The 19,867-nt window shown below is 36.0% G+C and overlaps 5 protein-coding genes across 6 annotated transcripts; 3 read left to right on the top strand and 2 right to left on the bottom strand.

The window, feature by feature from the left end:
- The first annotated feature begins 4,054 nt into the window (after positions 1-4,054).
- LOC106296149 (uncharacterized membrane protein At1g75140) lies at positions 4,055-6,262 on the top strand. The gene has a single exon (XM_013732219.1). The coding sequence runs from the start codon at positions 4,336-4,338 to the stop codon at positions 6,139-6,141; it is 1,806 nt and encodes a 601-aa protein (XP_013587673.1). The 5' UTR covers positions 4,055-4,335; the 3' UTR covers positions 6,142-6,262.
- A 652-nt stretch (positions 6,263-6,914) lies between these two features.
- On the top strand, positions 6,915-8,844 carry LOC106294999 (UDP-D-xylose:L-fucose alpha-1,3-D-xylosyltransferase 1). Its single transcript, XM_013730741.1, has 2 exons — positions 6,915-7,312; positions 7,529-8,844. Exons 1-2 carry the CDS (start codon positions 7,157-7,159, stop codon positions 8,642-8,644), a joined length of 1,272 nt encoding a protein of 423 aa, XP_013586195.1. The 5' UTR covers positions 6,915-7,156; the 3' UTR covers positions 8,645-8,844.
- A 66-nt stretch (positions 8,845-8,910) lies between these two features.
- LOC106295000 (protein BRASSINAZOLE-RESISTANT 2) lies at positions 8,911-10,533 on the bottom strand. Its single transcript, XM_013730742.1, has 3 exons — positions 10,462-10,533; positions 10,005-10,336; positions 8,911-9,899 (listed from the first exon to the last, which is right to left on the bottom strand). Exons 2-3 carry the CDS (start codon positions 10,260-10,262, stop codon positions 9,165-9,167), a joined length of 993 nt encoding a protein of 330 aa, XP_013586196.1. The 5' UTR covers positions 10,263-10,336; positions 10,462-10,533; the 3' UTR covers positions 8,911-9,164.
- Positions 10,534-11,536: 1,003 nt separating this feature from the next.
- On the bottom strand, positions 11,537-13,808 carry LOC106344053 (methyltransferase-like protein 2). The gene is made up of 8 exons (XM_013783435.1): positions 13,258-13,808; positions 13,055-13,182; positions 12,922-12,955; positions 12,707-12,782; positions 12,415-12,592; positions 12,240-12,329; positions 12,065-12,164; positions 11,537-11,940 (listed from the first exon to the last, which is right to left on the bottom strand). Exons 1-8 carry the CDS (start codon positions 13,754-13,756, stop codon positions 11,801-11,803), a joined length of 1,245 nt encoding a protein of 414 aa, XP_013638889.1. The 5' UTR covers positions 13,757-13,808; the 3' UTR covers positions 11,537-11,800.
- A 1,954-nt stretch (positions 13,809-15,762) lies between these two features.
- On the top strand, positions 15,763-18,599 carry LOC106292580. 2 transcript variants are annotated; one of them, XM_013728194.1, is made up of 6 exons: positions 15,763-16,196; positions 17,252-17,378; positions 17,617-17,774; positions 17,917-17,979; positions 18,073-18,141; positions 18,243-18,599. In XM_013728194.1, exons 1-6 carry the CDS (start codon positions 15,984-15,986, stop codon positions 18,357-18,359), a joined length of 747 nt encoding a protein of 248 aa, XP_013583648.1. In that variant the 5' UTR covers positions 15,763-15,983; the 3' UTR covers positions 18,360-18,599. The 2 variants fall into 2 exon arrangements, with proteins under 2 accessions (XP_013583648.1, XP_013583649.1); XM_013728195.1 differs by having other exon boundaries at positions 15,765-16,196; positions 17,632-17,774.
- Positions 18,600-19,867: the final 1,268 nt, after the last annotated feature.

The raw sequence follows: 19,867 nt of genomic DNA, 5'->3' as shown, positions 1-19,867 counted from the left end.
TTTTTTTAACAAATGTGTTGAAAAACATTATAACAATATCTAAATTATAAAAAATTGTATATAAATATTTTCATTAATTTTGTAACTAGTAATGAAATTAATGTTACTATACACAAACATATATACTCAGTTATCTTTTATAAACATTATATTTTACTAATTTTACTATTTTATAATTATATCTATCATTTTTAAAATAAAACATTGTATTTAACTAAATATGATAAAATTATTTTAAACTGATAAATTAATATATTTTATTTTCACAAACATTAAAAATTTATGCTAGAAATATAATATGTTGGTAGAATGGGTTAACATTAGTAAATTAGATAATTCATGTATATATAAAATTAACTTATCTTAAATTTTTATATATATAGTTATTATCTTAAATGAATAAACATAAAAAAAATATTGATAAAGAAAACCTAGCGCTTTGAATTACGGATCAAGATCATAATAATTGAATAAAAAATCATTTTAAAATATATATAATAAAAAATACCAAATATATGTGATGATTTGAAATAATCAATTAACTTACAGCATGAAAACTATCAAATTCTTATATTTAAAATAATTATATATAAACATTTAAATATATATGTTACTTAAAATATATATTCTAATTATGTAAATATATATATATATATATATATATATATTTTTTGTCATTGAAATAAAAATATATATAAACATGAAAATTAATACCCGCACAACCGTGCGGATCCAAATCTAGTTGTTTCTTACAAAAGAGACTAATCTATACAACACAGCGCCCTGACAAAAGAAAGTAAAAAACAGGGTAATTGGTAGAGTGAAACAACAAAATGGAGTCTAAAGAAATCCCTTGAAGATGCAAAAGGCCGAAAAACCATAGCAAAGGATTAAATCAACCAAAAAGTCATGAGGTTCCTGAATTTCTTCCTGTTCCTCGGAGCGTTGATGGAGTTGATGACCTGTCTTTTGATGTCGCTTGTTTACTCTGTCTGACAGAAGAAATATAAACGTAGACAAAGATAACAAATCGTTCACATGTCGTCCATCTATCTAGATGAATAAACACTTAGTTATAAACTGAGAAAATCAGGTGGTTGTCTCTATAATGGATGATCAATCGTCATATTGTAATGATATTATTTTGGTAGCTAGACTGGTTGATAGTTATCATAGTGAAAATATCACTTTGAATTGCTTTTGTTCTTCTAAACACTATATCACATGTGAATATAGACCTCCAACACTTAAACAACGTTCTTCAAAGTTCTAACTAATATTTAATTATGGTTAGCCAACTTGTTATACTTATCAGACCATTCCAGTACCAAATCTTTAAGAACATATTCCAACACCGCCATGCACACAAGTTGAGTCAAACATTTTGTGTCCACTAGATGTTCATGCCGTTAGGCCTATATATACATAGTATTAGAGTGTAAACACATCAACAACTTCACAACAAAGGGAAAAACATATAAAGAGAAACGGTGACATGAAGAATGAGAAGTTGTGTGGTAGCCAAGGATGACTTGCCTGCGTCTTTAACACCATATCAAAGACTTTATCGATAGTCTCTGAGTTGGTTAGGCTGTAGGCAGTCTCCTTGGCTATTCAGACACTCCTCTTTCTCCTCATTTCACATTTCTCTTTTTCAATGACCGAACACAGAAAGGGTTTTGATACATTCGATTTTGGTTGGTCTTTAAATTGAAACAAAGTTTACGAGATCTCGTATGAGATTGGGTGGAATATTGTCTATGTATGAGCATTGGGACAATGTGTTTTGAAAAGATCGAGGGCTTTGCTTCACTGTGACCAATAAACTTCACGTGGAGAGTCTGTGGATCTTGTCGCCTATCAGCATGTGAGCTTTTCTGTAATTCTATTTCTAAATGTGGCCATCTAAAAGGGTCGGCGGCTAAAAACTTAATGATATCTGTGATATTATTGTTTAGTTCGTGAAGTGAATTGATTTAAGTGTGAATTCGCTGAATAACCAATTTTGGCGGAAATTGATTTTGACGTAATGTAATAGCTATCATTTATGTCACTTATTATCCGGTTCTGCCTCTTTTTTCTGTAATCATCCGCTAATATTGTATTGCTAAATATGACTTGGTCAAAATAATATAAGATGAAGATTAAATTAATACTACTTTATTTGATAGAAACACATATAACCACGTACCAATTTAATTCATCTAAATTTTTTTAACTCATATCACAAATTTATTTACAATATATTTATTTACTATATGCAGTAGAATGAATGGATAGAAAAATAAATTTTTTAAAAATAAAAAGTGTATAAACCCTAAACCCAAATATAAACACGAAACCCAAACATAAATTTCCAAATACTAAACCCTAAACTCTAATCACTAAACTCTAACTCAAATATAAACCATAAACCCAAATATAAACACAAAACCCAAATAGAATGGGACAAAATAAACAACATAGTACATATTGGTGAAACTATAAAATGTCTATGATTGCATGAAAGAAGTTAATGCTGACCCCAACCGTACCATCTCACCTTTTAAATACTAAACTCTAAATTCTAGTCATTAAACCCTGATCCAAATATACCATAAACCTAAATAAATAGATTAAGCTAAACCATAATCAAGGAAGTATAAACCCAAATAAAATGTATATAATATGGTTTACTATACCCAAACCTTTATTTAATTAGTAAATCTAAACCCTAGGCAGGAACCTATAAACCCAAATACAATCTATAAATTGTTTTCCAATATTAAACATTTGAAATCACATTTACTTGGTTAGCATGTTGCATGTCTTATATTCCATATAGTCTAAGTAGTATAGTAAACGAATGTTCCAAACAATCAAATTTGTCCAACACTCGAAAAATGAATTTCATATTACAATCAATCACACAAAATGACAAAGAAGAGACCTATCAAATTTAAAAACATAACATATTATTACATTTTTAAGGAGTAGTATAGAAATATGTCTCAAATAGTATGGTAACCGTACATAGGTAGCTATACTTAAGAATATATATTATACTATTCATTTCACCAAATATTGTATAGACGGCGAGTTCATCTTCTTCAATTCTTTTTTTAGACAGGTTGATACACATTCATTTCGTTCACCATCATTATTCTTCACTAGCATATAGAGATCGTCTTTATCTCTTCTCTTTTTCCTGACACGATGATGCTTTTACCGATTCGCCGTTGTTGTTCTTCACCACTAGATCTATAAAACAAAAACAGAAACGAAAACAGAGTATGTAAACAAAAGCATGATTGTGAGAATCAATAGATTTTTAAAAAAAAAAAAAAATGAAAGAGTTGTTGTGTGTGCTCACCGTCTATGACTTCATCGTTGTCTCTTCTTTAAAACAATTGATTGTTCTTTTGATGAAGTATTGAAAGAGAAAAATTATGTGACAGAAAAAAATGTATGATTTTGTTGATAATCTGAAGAAGAAAGAGAGATAGTGGAAAGAGATGGTGGAGTAGAAACGTGACGTGGTGGTGATAGATGTGGCTAAGAGTTTTTTATAATTTTTTTAATTATTTTTGTTAGTAGGTTTCACCAGTTGGTTAAAAAGGGTAATATGACAATAATCTATAATGTGTACAATGTATATTGAAAAAACATGGTTTTTATGTAGTGAGTGAATTATAATTCGTTTGATGGATGTATGATGCAATTCCCCTTGATTTAACCTGAAACAAACAAAAAAGTTTTAAATCCAAAAACCAAATTATGCGTTTTAGAGTTAATTGAATATGCGTTTTTACATTAATTAATTAATTTATAACTTCTATTTCTGTAAGAGATAACGTCTTACGATGTCTTTTCTCTATCTCTATCTATCAATTCACAAGCCAGGCATTCGCTGATATACTTTATGAGTTAGATTTTCGTGAAGGTAGTTTCAATTTTTGATCCAAAAGATAATAATTACTGATTTAGTCATACGTTAAAGACAAAATGAACATATACACCCAACCACAACAAATTTAATTGGTTAAATTTGTGATTGTTGAATGCTGATGTCAAAAAAAAAAGTCTCAAAAATATCTTAAAAGACATGTATCTGATCTTTTCGTAGCGCCAAGCTTCTTCACCTTGACTGAAGACGACCGGATCAAAATCTCGGACATAAAAGTTCGGACAATTATTTTTCTTACTAAACAAACCCAAAACCAAAATCTCAGTTTAAACTCCAACCAGTTCATCTTCCAGATCCTAAACCGCTTATCTCCTAACAGATCTACATATATGGCGGTTACTCACTGATTCAGACACGGCAAAAAAGGACTTCACTTTTTCATCACTTCAATGGCGGATCCTCGAAACGGCAAGTCCTTCCTTTTCACCTTCTACTTTATAATCACCCTCACTCTGCTTTTTATCTCGCCGTCGTATGCCAACGAGTCTCCGGCTATCGTTGACGAAACAGAAGACGTTGTTTCCACCGATGTAGCTGCGTCGGTTACCGAACCCACCCGAGAAGATGCTCTATTGCACAAACTCGAGGAACTCGTCAAGAATCTGACCGAGATCGTCTCGAATCTGGACGCTAAGTTATCTGAATCGAAGAACGAGATCTCTAAATCAGATGATGAAGCCATCGGAGGAGGAGGAGCCAAGGCGTTCTCAGTGACAAAGTACAGCCCCTTTTGGACGGAGAGATTCTCCTTCACATCGGCAGTGAAGCTCGACTCCGACGCCACGTGTATCAACGTCTTGCCGTTTAAAGACTTGGAAGGCTCGAGCAAGTACTTCGCGATCGGGGACTCTAGAGGTAGAGTTTACGTGTTCTTGAGAAACGGTGACGTTTTGATCGAGTTCTTCACCACCGTTGATTCCCCCGTCACAGCTATGGTTTCGTATCTTTCGATGTTTAAGAACTCGAGTTTCGTCGTCACTGGTCATCAGAACGGCGCCGTTTTGTTCCACCGGATCCACGAGGGATCGAGTGGAGAAGACTGGAACTCCAACTCGGTCTCGATGGAACACGTCGGGGCTTTCGACGTGGATGATTCGGCTGATCCCGTGACGCTGTTGGAAGTGCACCACGTGGGTCGTGTTCGGTACGTTTTAGCGACGGATCTCAGCGGGAAGCTGACGGTTTTAACCGAGAACCGGACGGTTTACGGTTCGGTTATCCCGACGAGTAGACCGCTAGTGTTCTTGAAGCAGAGGCTGTTGTTCCTCACCGAGTCTGGCGCCGGTTCGTTGGACTTGAGGAGCATGAAGATAAGAGAAACCGAATGCGAAGGACTAAACCATTCTCTTGCGAGAAGCTACGTTTTCGACGCGACGGAAAGGTCCAAAGCTTACGGATTCACATCGGAAGGCGAGATCATTCACGTGCTGCTTCACGGAGATATAATGAACTTCAAATGCAGAGTTAGATCCAAGAAAAAGTTTCAAATGGAGGAGCCAGTCGCGTTACAATCAATCAAAGGTTACCTTCTTGTAATCAACGAAGACAAAGTTTTCGCTTTTAATGTATCGACTCAGCATTACGTACGAACCGCTGGTCCTCGCCTCTTGTTCTCCGCTGGTTTGGAAGAGATCAGATCCTCGTTCTTGAGCCATCGTCAGTCCTCTTCGAGAAATGTAGGTGTAAAGGCGAGGCCTTTGATAGCTAGCGACAGAGAGAATCTTCTTGTGATGGGTTTAGGAGACGGGTACTTCGGTGTTTACAAGTCGAAGCTTCCGAGTCTCAAAGGAGAGTTCAACACAATGCTTTGGAGCAGTCCTGTGTTCTTCTTCATACTGTTTCTATTCGGAGCTTGGCATTTTTTTGCAAAGAAGAAAGAGTCTCTCACGGCCTGGGGACCAGATGATCCTTTTACTCCGACGGCAGCTGGACAGAACAGCTCCGCGAAAGAGCCGAGTTTTACTGAGCCTGCTAGGAGAAGCGATGACCTCATGGATCTACGTAGAAGGTACGTTGGTGCGTCGCCGTATCGTAACGACCAGAGTTCGAGAGCTCCGGTGGATGGAGGAGGGTACAGAACAACGGCACAGGATCATAATAACTATCGAGGCGGGTCGGGGCTTGATTCAAGCGGGTTTGGTAATAGAAGAGATAGTTTGTATGGTAACAACAAAGTTATGGACGACGAGAGTTAAAAAGAATATCTGTGACTTTTTGCATTTGAATTTTGACGTGTAAGAAAGTTAATACACTTTGTAATTCTTGGGCTTTTTGTTATTCCTTCCTTTTGTAATTTTACAGATATTCTCTTCAAAATGTTTGAATAATGTTAAATTCTTTGCAAAGTGATGCACACAACCCAAAATCTGGGCTGAAGCCACGTTCTTGATCACTAATATAGACGTTTGGTAGTAAAGATGCGATTCAAGGCTTGACAGCTTAACTAATCTCAATCATGTAGTGTGTTTGGTCGGTCTATCATGTGTGATCGTGCTACCAAGTAGATGTGAGGCGTTATTTAAGTTTTTTTTTTAATCTCTCTCCTATCTCTCTTTGGAGTGCAACTGAATTATTACTTTTTGGAATAAAATTGTATGGAATGAATTATTTCCATGAATTTCAAAAAATACTACCAATTAAATGGGAAAAAAAAGCAACAAATCTCATTCTAATGGCAAATTATGAAATATTTATGATTAAAAAAGCTCATATGTATATGAAATGAAATGGAATAAAATTCTACTTTTTTTTATTTTATAACTGCTTTTATTCCACTCATTTGCATTCTATTTCCCAGTTACCTTCATTCATAATATTCATAAAATTAATTACCACTTGCAGGTTTTATATTTTGCTATGATGACCGTCAGATGTATCAAGTCATCTCATCGAACGGTCCAGCCTTCATTTGAAACTACTGAACTTGAGAAATAAATCTACACCGTGAAGTAGAGGAACACTACTTAGCAGCCTCTCTCTGATTCATCGTCGTCGTCGTTGTCTACGCAGAACAGGCCAATCAAGCTCTCTCTTCTTCTCTCAACAACTTCAAACCCCACCGAAAGAAAACACCACATTTTCTAGGGCTTTGTCTGAAAAATTCTCTGATCCAGCTGCACATTGCACAAACGTGTCTCGTTTGGATAAATCAGAGAAGGAGTCAATTTCAGTTTAAGCTTCTGCGTCTCTGAGGAGAGAAAGTCAACGGCCATGGCTGGTCGTAGAGACAGAACCCAACAGCTCCGTGGATCTCGAATCGCGATCGCCATCCTCATCGGTATCATCATCGGCTGCGTTTGCGCCGTTCTGTTCCCCAACGGCTTCTTCACCTCGAGCTCGTCTCTTACAGCTAATGAACGCGTCCAGGTACTCGATCTTGCGCCCTAAACCTATAGAACAAGTTACCTAGATTGATTTGACCTGAATTGAGAATCCCCTGCGCTAGTCTCAGCCATTTTAGGTCTTAAATTGCAATGTGTTGTGTAATAAAAATGAAAACTTTTCTTGGTGTTGTGTTTGTGTTAGAGATTAGTTTGAGGTTGTAGTTGACTTGGTGAAAGTTCATTACTTTCTTTGTTTCAGGTTGGATCATCTTCTTGTGAATCCCCCGCACGTATCAAGATGCTGAAATCAGACTTTGCATCTCTCTCAGAGAAGAACGCTGAGCTGAAGAAGCAGCTCAGAGATCTAACGGAGAAGCTGCGTTTAGCCGAGCAAGGATCAGACAATGCAAGAAAACAAGTTCTGTCTTTGGGATCACAGATCAAGGCTGGTCCTTTCGGAACAGTCAAGAGTCTGAGAACTAATCCAACCATCCTCCCCGACGAATCCGTTAACCCGAGGCTAGCAAAGATTCTAGAGGACATCGCTGTCGACAAAGAGGTGATCGTGGCTCTCGCAAACTCTAACGTCAAAGCAATGCTAGAGGTTCAGATCGCCAGCGTGAAGAGATTGGGTATAAAAAACTACCTCGTCGTTGCGTTGGACGATTACATCGAGAACTTCTGTAAATCAAACGATGTTGCTTATTACAAGAGAGATCCGGACAAGGACGTGGACACGGTCGGGAAAACCGGAGGCAACCACGCCGTATCCGGACTTAAGTTCCGCGTGTTGAGAGAGTTCTTGCAGCTCGGATACGGTGTGCTCCTCTCGGATGTGGACATTGTCTTCTTGCAGAACCCGTTTAGGCATCTGTACAGAGACTCTGACGTTGAGTCGATGAGCGATGGGCATAGCAACATGACGGCTTACGGATTCAACGATGTGTTTGATGAGCCGGCCATGGGATGGGCTAGGTACGCTCACACCATGAGGATATGGGTTTTCAATTCCGGGTTTTTCTATCTGAGGCCTACTGTTCCATCGATAGAGCTGCTTGATCGTGTAGCGGATAGGCTCTCCAAGGCTAAACTATGGGACCAAGCGGTTTTTAATGAGGAGTTGTTTTATCCTTCGCATCCTGACTACATTGGGCTGCATGCCTCCAAGAGAGTGATGGATATGTATGAGTTTATGAACAGTAAGGTGCTTTTCAAGACTGTTAGGAAGGATCAGGAACTGAAGAAGAAGGTGAAGCCGGTGATTGTTCATGTGAATTACCATCCAGATAAGCTTTACAGAATGCAAGCTGTGGTTGAGTTCTATGTAAACGGTAAGCAAGACGCGCTTGATAGCTTCCCTGATGGTTCTGAATGATTCATTCACCGGGTAAGCAGGGAGGGGGGTAGGCTCAAAAGTTTCACAGTTTCTTGACATTTTGTGATTCTAATTTTACTTTTCCCTTATTGTTTTAATGTTTAATGCTTCATGTCTTCTTTTTTTGTATTATGGATTTTGTGTAACTTATGACTAAAATCTCAAGTCCTTTTTACATAATGAACCTTTTTTCTTCAACATTGTTCTCTCTTGGACTCTTTTTCGGCCCTTCCACTTTCCGTTGTTTCATCCTTAGCCATGTCTCAAGCTCAAGCCACTTCATAATAAAATAATTTTTAATGTCTTACAAGACTCTAAAAGGAATAATGATACATAATAGAAACATACATCTTACACAGTCTATCTACAAAATAATGCAATGTGAAACAAACTCTTACTGGTACTATGAATAAGGATTCTAGTACAAGAACCAAAACCATGAACTGAACAACACACTAACACTCCTCAACCTTTTTCTCCCGACAAGCCACAACGGGTCCTTTTGTTCTTCATATATCAACTAACGACCTTTAGCGTTTCCAAGTGTGAGCTCAAGATCCTCCATAGCCACATCATGGATCCTCTCCCCTTCCCAAGGCGTAACTTGCCTGTTCTCAAATTTGAATTCCGAGCTTTGACCAATCTCTTGGATTCCCGCAGTGTTTGGAGATAGCCGCTGAGGCACTGGTGGTTTCACTAGGTTGAAGGTAGGAGAAGCCGGCACTGCAGACGACACCCCATGGAACGGCTGTTGCTGTTGTGAGAACTTCTGAAAGCTTATCCAATGACCAGAATCAACAGTTGAAGCGTCAGACTCATCGCACTCAGGTATAGTAGCCGGTGCATTGAACTGGCGATGATGAGTGGGACTCGCGGGCGCAGAAACCGCGTAGAACGGGTACTTAAAAGAAGACATTGACTGTTTAGCAGCAATGGCCATGGACTGTTTGGTAAAAGACTCCCAAGTAGGTAACGGCTTGGGGTGTTTATTAGTTGGGGAAGAGACAGGTGGAGTGACGGGAGCACTGTTTGAGATTCTGAGAGGAGGAAGCGACGAAGGGATCCCACCGTTCCTGAGGAAAGGGAAGATAGTGGAGATGTTGTCGCCACGAGAAGGGCTAGGGAATGAAGAAGACGATGGACTGACTTGGTAAGAAAGGATGGGACTCTCGAAAGGGCTTTGGTTATAAGAAGAAGAGTAAGGAGTGGCTCGAGAGGATGATCCAGCTATGTCACCAGGCAGAGGCTTATGTCCCTGACGGTCAAAGAAAATTCAACCAATGAAGAGATCTAAATATAGTAACTAGATCCATTTTCAGAAACTTTCAGACATATATAAAGCTCAGATCTATAGATATACCTTGCGATAAGTGGTTCCGTCTTCTTCAACCACCCAACCAGCTTCGGAACAAAGAGCCTTGAGGACTTCATTGTTGTCGCAGTGCTTGGGGAGATTGTAGTTACCTTGAGCTCTAAGACCGTTATAGATCTTCGCAGCTACGGCTCTTCTCCTCCTCTCCCTCCTCCTGTTGTTCTCCCTCTCTCTCCAAGACGGCTTCCTCCTCGTCGCCAACGCTGCTGCTGCTGCTGACGTCGACGTCGCACCGTCAGACGTCATCTTCTTCCCTCAACCACCTTCGGAAAGAGTGAGAGGAGTTAGTGCTCACGAGGAAGCCGTTTTTTCTCTCTTCGCTGGAATGATACAAAGAATCTTTCCCATTATTAAATCAATTAAATAAAGCAAAAAAACTGGATGATTGTGTTTTGACGTAAATTAGCCACGTGTCTATCTAGTTTTTGACGAATGGTGAGATTACCTGTGGCGTACGTAACTTATGGTGTGGTTTTGCGCAGTGAATCAGTTGAGGAAGTACGTTTTTGTGTGTTTCTCTCGATCTTTGTAAAATGACCAGATTATAAAGAGAAGAGAGGAGAGACATGTGGGGTCGTTTTATTGAAATGGGTCCCTTGATAGTATGACCGTGGAACACCCCACCTGATTGGTTTTCCGGACATGTTAATAGAAAACAAATTAATTTACGCCTCATAATATTTAGTGATTTTTTATTTTAATTACAAATTAATTGTCACTATAGAGCCTATAGTGTGAAAACAAAAACAAAAGAAATGTTCACTTTTGTCCTGATTAGTGGTGTATGTAATATTATCATCATGTGCTGTCTAATGATTGCTATCTTTTTCTTTTTACTTTGTTTGCTTTCTACCAAAATTTAATAAATTTTAATTGATAATATTGTGAAAACAAAATATGCAAGTCGGATTCTGATGGATGATTAAGATGCCATCTTTAAACTAAACTCTTAAGCCTTTAGTCAAAAAAAAAAACTAAACTCTTATGTAGGTATGGAGTTTATTTATAAAATTTGAAAAGCTTGCCTCCATATATATATAGTTCCACATTAGCTTATCTGGTTTTATACAAACGTTTTTACCATATCATAAGCTAATGTCTAGTTTAATATTGATTTACAAAGACAATGTTCAGTCAAACTTGAAACCGTTTATGGTTGGATTAAATAATCTGTAATATTTGTAAGCATAAAATTTGATTGCTGTGACAATCAGCTATACTTGGAATTATTGTTGTGGCCCTTCCATACATTGGTCTTGATTTTCTTTAATTTTCATGTTTTTTAAAAAAATTGTATAGTTCATTGAACATAATAGGAAAATGGGATAGTGGATTTGCCCCCACACCATCAAAGCAGATATGATCTTTCTACGAGTAGTCACTTATTGAATTAATTTTACTGCCTTTAGTTATTCATATTGTTTTTTTAAAAGAATTAAAATCTAATGAATTGTGATATTAATACACTATGTGATCTTACTTTCCTGATGATATCTTATTTTGCTCTGAAACATCTGCCATGACAGGAGAAAAAATAAGCTTACTAAATTGATGGTACAATGATGTCAAAAGAAAAATGATGGTACAGTTCTGACTCTCTCAGACAATAATCTAACTGTAGCTCTTTCAGGCTTCTCGACTTTTTAAAACCGTCTGCTCCTTCAACGGTGTCGTTTCACAGGATTATAGTCCTGCCCAAAGGACTCCTCACTATGTCCCCACAATGAAAATAGGCCCAAGCCACAGTATTCTTCTGGCTAAAACCTGCTTGTTAATGCATCCCATTAATCTTTCAAGAAGTATCTCGAGTCCTGGAAGCGAAGCGGTTCGTTTCCCCAAGAGGTCCATCCAGCTGCCATTTCTCTAGCAAATAGCTCAAGGCACCGAGCTGGTTGAGACCCGGGAACATGTTTCTTTAGTATCTCTACACAAAAAAAGTCCAAGTGAAAGAAAAAGAATCAGGGAAGTTGTACAGCTAGAATTGCAATAAACTGCATTAAGCTCTTGAATTTGATGAAGATTGTAAAACAAAGATGTAGGAAATATACCTCCAATTGGGGGTTTCCTCGAAAAATCTCCAGGGATGCTTATGATTATTTTGTTCTTATCCAAGAGTTCAAAATCTGACCTGTGTTTTGATTCTGCAAGCTGTAACATAGAAACAGAAACTCAGTTTTGCAGATTATCCAAGTTTCAAAGACAATAATAATTGACTAAACTTACCTCGGTAAAGCGGTAGCCTAGTATTAGATATTCATAAGGTTTATGATGGACAAGGTCCAGATCGCAAATCATTGTACCGTCTGGTTTCACCTGAAACGTTTAACATAGACAACGTGAGAAAATTTCAAGTCATGTACGCAAACTCAGAAATCAAGAGGTGCAAGTTTGGATCAACCTTTAACCAATACATTGTAGCAACGTACTTAACTCCCCACGCAGGGAATAGCTCTTTCTCAACAAAGTTAAGTAATTTCTCTCTATTGGTCACCCACAAAGCCACGAGAGCTCCTTCAGCATGAGTAAGCTGTTTGATTGGGAGGGATAAGAAGTATCTGTTTGGTAAAGTCGGATACCTAAAACAAGACCCAAAAAAAAAACATGTCTCATGCACTCTCATTCAAATACAAAACAGTTTATTCCTCAAGTCGATATTAACATATTATATAACAGAGGCAAGAAGAACAAACTTTGACTTCTGATGAGCGCTTGCATTTTCCCAGGGCGGATCAATAACTATAAGATTGAAGCCTTCTTCATGTTTAGCTGCACATATAACGTCAATAAGATAAATACATAACTAGGCTCAAAGTCGCCTACTGATATGGTCATGACTGATCGTTCTACAAGGGACTTTACTCTAAAGCAGCAATATGTATATAATGGACTATAGCACAATAGTTACCAGGAACAAGGTTTCGGAGGTGCAGTAAATCAGACTTCGAGGCAACATGAAAACAAGAGAAGAACCATATCACACATGAGCTTAGTCAAATAAAAATTAAATCTTTAGAGAGCAATCATAAATTAGCACAAACCATGTAGAAGCAGCTCTTTCTAGGCACTATATATCTCCGGTTGGAAAACTCAGCATCAACTTCTTCTTCTGTCTCGTTCGCTACTAGGTTATTGAACACCTTGAACACTCTCTCTTCACTGCACTTCTCTAGTGAGCAACCAATTAAAGACCACGTAATCAAATTCATTGTTTTTCAGATAAAGATATAGAGAAAGACAAAACCTTTGTTATCATCACAATGTAGATTCAAACTCAGTGTTATCTCGTACAGAGGAGCTTGCCACACTCCTCCAAGCTCAACAAAAGAGACTTCATCGTCTTCACAACACTTGGTCCTCAACAAACCATCATCATCGTCACTACTTAGACCCTTTACTAAACTTAACAACTCGGTTTCCTCTAAAAGCGATTCATACGCTTCAGATAAAAACAGCCTCGCCTCCTGATGACGAAGATTAGAAGCTTGCTCTGCTGCACTAGGAAGGTGAAAGCTAGGGTTTTTCTGCTTATTCCGTTTACGCTTTCTCGGATTAGGAAGTTCGTTTTGTGGATTGAGATGCTTTGAGTTGAAGCAACGAGAGTAGTAAGCACAAGGTGAAACCCTAAATCGAGTGTGCGAACGGTTGATTATACGAACTGGGTCTAAGAATAACCATTTAGAATCGTCGGATTCGTAGATACCTGAATCAAGGAAGCGAGTAAGCTGATCAGGTTTCGCCATTAACGGCTGTTCAATCTCTTCTTTAACCTCTGCTTCAAACAAAACCCTCCAAAAACGATTCTTTTTATGAACTTTTCTTATAAACCCCTCGAGTTTTTACAACTGGTCATAATTAACCCTGGGCTTTTGAATGTTTACATTTAATCCTTAAAAAGATCGCCGGTGAACTAACAGTTTCTGTTCATTTAATTCAAATAAGCAAAAGGCCCATTTTTGGTCCCTAGGTTTATTTATAGCTTTTTATGTTTTAAAGTATATTAAGAATTTGATTTTTTGATGGGAGGGAGGGAGATGGTAAGCATTAAAAGTTGTGAATAATTGAAGCAGGGGTTTGGTGAGGGGTCGCTTTGATTGTTTCCCCAAATATGGGGACGGTTTGTTTTATTTGTGGGGGTGACCTTTGTAAACTGTGACTATGACAATCAGTGACCCCGTAAAAGTTATGGACAAATAATTGATTTAAAGCTGTGTAATTTTACATAGTAAAAGGTAAAAAACCATTTCTCCTTTTTAATTAGTAAGATATTAATTCATACACACAAAAACATAGCTTGATGGCTGCTGGTTTGGTTTAAGGACCTTTCGTAACATCACTCTGACCAGGTTTTCAATTAATCTTCCATAATCAAACTAAATAAAACAATTATAAGAAAATAGTAAAGAAATTATTTTCTGCAAAATTCAGTCAACATATAATTACATTTGTTACTTAATTACTTTAAGAGTTTAAAAACTATTAGATATAAATATTTTTTTCTCAGCATTGTTAATGTTTAAAAATTATTAGATATTAATATTGTTATGATTTGTTGTATTACTTGCTTTGAGATATTAATATTATAATTTTCTAATTATAATACTCTCTCCGTTCCCGAAAGTAAGATTTTCTAGAATATGTACGTTTATTATGTTTATTAAGAACTTAATAAATATTTATAATTTAATTTATTATTTACTTTATTATACATTTTTCAATAACTTTTTACCAATGAAATTTAATCAATTCAAACATTCTCAATTAATGTTTCTCAAAAGTATAAAAAATACCTTAAAATATAAAAATTTTATCTTTGTGGAACAATTAACAAAGCTATAAAATTTTATTTTCAGGAACGGAGGGAAAGTATTATATTTCGTTTTTATATCCATACATTACTCGTTCGAGGGGAGTGCAAAGAGTGCATATGCACAGAGTCCCACATTTTTAGCCAAAATTTCTTTATTATTCAGGGTCCCAATTTTTTAGTTTTTACATATTAAAGGTTGATTTTAAAATTTATGTCACTAATTTAAAATAAAAAAAAATGGCATAGGACCAATCTATTTTTTGAAGCATGTATCCCTTGTATTATTTTTCTTAACAACACCATGATATTTAAAGAGTCGTATTGATTTGTAATTTTACAAACCATTGTACTTCTTGAAATAAAACAGAGTTATCATTTAATAAAGGATTTTTAGGCATTAAATGAGTTGATAATTATTGTAGACTGTTTATTTTGATGCATGTGTTCCATTAATTTCACTGATATTATATTCTAAACCAGCAATTGTTTCCTTGGATTCTTTTATTTTTTTCTGATTACAGAACATAGATTTACAAGAACAAAAAAGGAACATTTTATTTGTTTAAAAATAAATATTTTTCTACCAAAGGGAGAGCCATTATAAAAGAGAAAATTTATTAGATAAGGACAGAGGCAAGCTAAATTTCAAACAAAGGAGAAAAGTGACATGAAGAAGGATACAAGCGTCATTTACTGCAAAATGGGTCCCATTCATGCCTGTCTTTATTAAACACCAGTCAACCATTCAGGTCAATCGCGTGTCTAAAATTACGAAAAGTAACCTTCGGTTAAAAAATCCAAAGAAATTTTTTTGAAAAACCGGTTCTGTTTCTGCATAACGCATATAGTGTCAGTACAATGCTTACGTGGTGAGTTTTAATTGGTCAACGTGTTCGGAGCCGGTCGCTATCATCACCCTCTCTCTCTCTCTTCTCTTTCCCTCGCTTCCTCCCCTTTACTCTGTCTCTCTCTCTCTCTCTCTCTCTCTCTGCTTCTGCTTGTGGAACAACCCTAATAATTTTTTACATTTTCAAGATCTCCTTGGAGATCATCTAACTTTCACTCTCTGGCAATGCATGATCTTCGATCTTGTAGCAGTATGGAGAGCTGAAATTCAGAATCTTTGTTTCCCCCTTATTAAATCGAATTAGAGAAGAAGAATGCTGGAAACTGTGGATAGCTCGGGAGTCGTTAATGGCGGATTTCGTCAAGTAAAGAGCTTTTGCGGAGACAGCAGCAGCGAAGAGGAGTTAACTGTTCTGCCACGTCATACGAAAGTGGTGGTGACCGGAAACAACCGAACCAAATCGGTGCTTGTTGGTCTTCGAGGTGTTGTCAAAAAAGCTGTCGGTCTTGGTGGTTGGCATTGGCTGGTTAGTGAACCAAAGTTTCATTCTTTAATTTTTTTTTAGTAAGTGAAAAAACGTTTCGATCCAATCTGGGTTTACTCTAGATTTATCAAATTTGAATTCAATCTAATGAATCTGTAAAGTTTTCGAATTTGGGTTTTTCTTTTTCTTGAATTTCTGGATATGATTTAGTTTCTGGGAAATGTCTTTACTTAAATGATATATCGCTTCGATTTACTAGTTACAGATTCACTAAGTAGTTGTAATGTTTCTCCTCGATTGAGCTTCTTTGCATGCATGTTGGCATTTAAGTTTACCATTATTGTTTTACTGGCTTTTTTTTTACAACTGTTCAACCTTGCTTTTGGTGTTCTTTAGTTGTTAGGTTATTCATGAAGCCTACATTGATTTTTTTTTTTTTATTGTTATTTTCTTATTAAACTTTGTTTGCATCTATTTTTGATGTTTCTTGCTGAGATTCAGGCTCAATCTCAGGAATCATCTATAGGAGATAATGGGATTTTTGAGTTAGGCAGAAAATAAAGACAACTTTATATTTTTCGCGCCTGTTGAACAAAAAAACATCATATCAAATGTGCACTTGTTATCTAATTATCCATCATGTTTCTCCACCAAATGGATTCAAGCTGGCCTTTTGAAATTTAAGACTAAGAGTCTTTTTTTAATGATAATCATTTGTTTTTTTTGTTTAGTTGAGTCATTTTCGTCCCCAAGCAGTGTCAATTCTGTCGACTTTTCTTTTACCAAAATCTTTTTTTCCTCTGGTTGGTTTAGTATATAGTTTAATATTATAAATTGTTCTGCCAAGATCCTTTTTGTTTATATTCTGGCTTTTTCAACTTTAAACAATAATCTGAATATTATATACGATTTTCTCTCAGTACTAGTTATAATATCACATTCCCACCAGTTCCCATGGAAATAAGATAAAGTTTCTTTCAATTATATGGGAACATATCATATCTACTCTTTTTCTTGTGGAGTTTAGTTAAATAAATCTGTCAGTACTTGTTTATGGAGTAAAATATTTAATCCCAACCATTGTTGTTTCTTTTTAGGTATTGACAAATGGAATAGAAGTAAAATTGCAGAGGAATGCACTCAGTGTCCTTGAAGCTCCTACTGGAAACGAAGTAGACGATGATCTTGATTTCGAAAACACACTGAGGAATGGTTCTGACATGAGTAAGTTTGATTCCTGGTGTCTTTCTTTAAGATTTCTGATTTTCCATTTTTCAGCAAAAAACAAAAGAAGAAAAGGAATGAGTTTTAAGGATTCTTTCAATTGTTAAAATACTTTGATAAGAGAGTTTTCAACTATTTTTAGTCTCCAGTGAGTTACTAAGAGGCATATTGTTCATTGGAGACACATAAAAGCTGTAACTTTTTAAACTGATATTCTCAGCCTTGTTTCTTTGACAAGTTGTTTCTTTTCCAGCATCCGAGGACACTCTGAAGCCTCATAAGTCGAAGCTAAGAAGGCAGAGATCATCACGGTCATCCCACAAGACCCTGAGCAGATCTTTATCATCTGACTCACAATCAAAAAGCTCTGCTTTTACTCCCCCTCAGAACATGATGGTATGTATTAAAATCTTTGAGGTTTATTCCATTTGCTATTGAACATTACGCGACTGATCTTGTACTAATGTGTGTTTTAAAAAAAAATGTTTTCAAAAAAAAAAGATCTTGTGCTAATGCGAGATTAAATGATTTCATGCAGAAGGTTGATCTAAGCAAACTGGAAATGCCTGCATTGCTGAAATATTGGCAACATTTCAACCTCGTAAGCTGATTTTAAGAATAAAAAAGAAAACCTTCTCTTTGCTCATCATTCTAGAACTCTATGTCCTTTTGCTCATGAATAAACTCCTTGTAGGTGGATGCAGTTCCAAATCCATCAAAGGAGCAACTAATTGACATTGTTCAGAGACACTTTATGTCTCAGGTACATTTGATATCCTACTCAGACTTCACTTGATCCGTCTCATGTATTATTATAATTTTGGTTCTGATAAAACAATTTAAATATGTTATGATATTTTTCAGCAAATGGATGAGCTTCAAGTTATTATGGGGTTTGTCCAAGCAGCAAAGAGAATGAAGAGAGCCTGCAAGCTGCAATCCAAAGAAGCCAGAAACACCGATCTTAACTGCATCAGCTAAAAGAAACAAGCCCTGACTTTTATAACAGTTCCTGTAAGTACAGTGATGCCAAACTTGTTTAACCATTTGTGGCTTGCTGCAGCTAGTCTTAGTTCGTTCTGGGGATGTTTGGCTAAGGAGTAGAATGTTGTTTCTTCTTGCTTCTGTTGTTTAGCCGTGTAAAAAAAAAACTAAATTACCCTGAAACCAAGAAGCATGACTCTCTAAAGCTCCCAATTTAAATTACTATATGTTCTGATACTTGGTTTGTTAGATTGTAAATATGTTTTGATATGACTTCTCTCACTCTTTCTTTTGTTTCAAACCGATTGGTATACTAGATTGAAACATTACTAATTGATAGCCCTGTTGCGAGTAGAAGAAGACATACAACCAAACTTCCTCTTCATTCCTCTCCAAGCACTTTTTCTTTTTCTTTGCGCAATAAACAAAACATTCATGATTTTCTATCTCTTTTCTTGCTGCAATCACATCTCTTACTCTCGCCTTCTTATATAAACGCATGAACTCTCACGGCGGTCTCTTTTTCTGCCTCCCGGCCCTTTCTTCTTCGCTTGACTACTAGTCCTTTGCTGAAGAATAAACGTATACGAACAAGAATCGCTGTTCATAGACGACGATGATGACGATAAGGGTAAGTTAGCCTGGTGAGGAATATGGATGCATGGCACTGTGAATTACTTTTATAGAACGCATGTGCCTCTGGATAAATAAAAAAAACAAGATACTAAAAGATTTGTATTCCACCATTAATTAACAATGCACCAAACAATTAATTATTAGAATAAGATAAATCATATATGACAAATTAATATTTTCTTCGAGGTTTTCTATTCCTAGGTTCTTAACTTTGGTATCTCACACTAAAGAAAAAAATATATATTTAAATGAATAGAGTTCTCAATGTTAATTATCTAGAAGAATATTATTTTGGGTTGCATATATCAGCATTTGAAAATCTTATTAATTTAGAAATACAGTGTTTTTTTTTTTTTTGTAAATTGTGAAATATCCAAAACTAATGAACCTTTGCAATTAGGTTGCTCTTAGGAGAAAAAAAAAATAGGAGAAAAAAAAATACACATCACGTTATTAACCAGTTATGATTTCTGCGTATCTGCGTTAATTGAGTGAGTAGAATCATTCATTGTTAAAAAATACTATGAATGTCAAACATATCTCTATATATGTTGGTAATCCCCTATTTATTAAAAGAGAAGAATTACAACATTTGAGGTGGCAATGTGTCATCACCACAACGATTTTTAAAATCTTTAGAAAAATAGGTTGGTCCATCTAATTATATAATAAATTTTTTATTAAAATAACCATAAATTAATTATTAATGATATTTAATTTTTTCTTAAATAAAAATTACGGAATTGCCTAATGTGACTAAAATATATATGACAATTAATGATTTTGAATAATAAAAATTTGATAAAAGTTAGTATATCATCTATCGTTTTCTTTTAATTTGAACTTATTTAAATAAATTAAACGACCAA

The sequence above is a fragment of the Brassica oleracea genome, chromosome C5 (assembly GCF_000695525.1).
Source record: "Brassica oleracea var. oleracea cultivar TO1000 chromosome C5, BOL, whole genome shotgun sequence".
Lineage (NCBI taxonomy): Eukaryota > Viridiplantae > Streptophyta > Magnoliopsida > Brassicales > Brassicaceae > Brassica > Brassica oleracea.
Note: the sequence above shows the minus strand (reverse complement) of the source record. Positions and strands in the feature narration are given on the sequence as shown.

What these genes read in the sequence shown, in the direction of transcription:
- LOC106344053 (XM_013783435.1), bottom strand. Translation starts at nt 13,756, where the DNA reads ATGGCGAAACCTGATCAGCTTACTCGCTTCCTTGATTCAGGTATCTAC. An exon ending in ACATTGTGATGATAACAAAG is followed by an intron (nt 13,183 to 13,257) that starts GTTTTGTCTTTC and finishes GTTGCTCACTAG; the next exon opens with AGAAGTGCAGTGAAGAGAGA. An exon ending in CTACAATGTATTGGTTAAAG is followed by an intron (nt 12,330 to 12,414) that starts GTTGATCCAAAC and finishes TAAACGTTTCAG; the next exon opens with GTGAAACCAGACGGTACAAT.
- LOC106296149 (XM_013732219.1), top strand. Translation starts at nt 4,336, where the DNA reads ATGGCGGATCCTCGAAACGGCAAGTCCTTCCTTTTCACCTTCTACTTT.
- LOC106295000 (XM_013730742.1), bottom strand. Translation starts at nt 10,262, where the DNA reads ATGACGTCTGACGGTGCGACGTCGACGTCAGCAGCAGCAGCAGCGTTG. An exon ending in ACGGAACCACTTATCGCAAG is followed by an intron (nt 9,900 to 10,004) that starts GTATATCTATAG and finishes TTTGACCGTCAG; the next exon opens with GGACATAAGCCTCTGCCTGG.
- LOC106292580 (XM_013728194.1), top strand. Translation starts at nt 15,984, where the DNA reads ATGCTGGAAACTGTGGATAGCTCGGGAGTCGTTAATGGCGGATTTCGT. An exon ending in TTGGTGGTTGGCATTGGCTG is followed by an intron (nt 16,197 to 17,251) that starts GTTAGTGAACCA and finishes GTTTCTTTTTAG; the next exon opens with GTATTGACAAATGGAATAGA. An exon ending in ATTGGCAACATTTCAACCTC is followed by an intron (nt 17,980 to 18,072) that starts GTAAGCTGATTT and finishes AACTCCTTGTAG; the next exon opens with GTGGATGCAGTTCCAAATCC.
- LOC106294999 (XM_013730741.1), top strand. Translation starts at nt 7,157, where the DNA reads ATGGCTGGTCGTAGAGACAGAACCCAACAGCTCCGTGGATCTCGAATC. An exon ending in CAGCTAATGAACGCGTCCAG is followed by an intron (nt 7,313 to 7,528) that starts GTACTCGATCTT and finishes TCTTTGTTTCAG; the next exon opens with GTTGGATCATCTTCTTGTGA.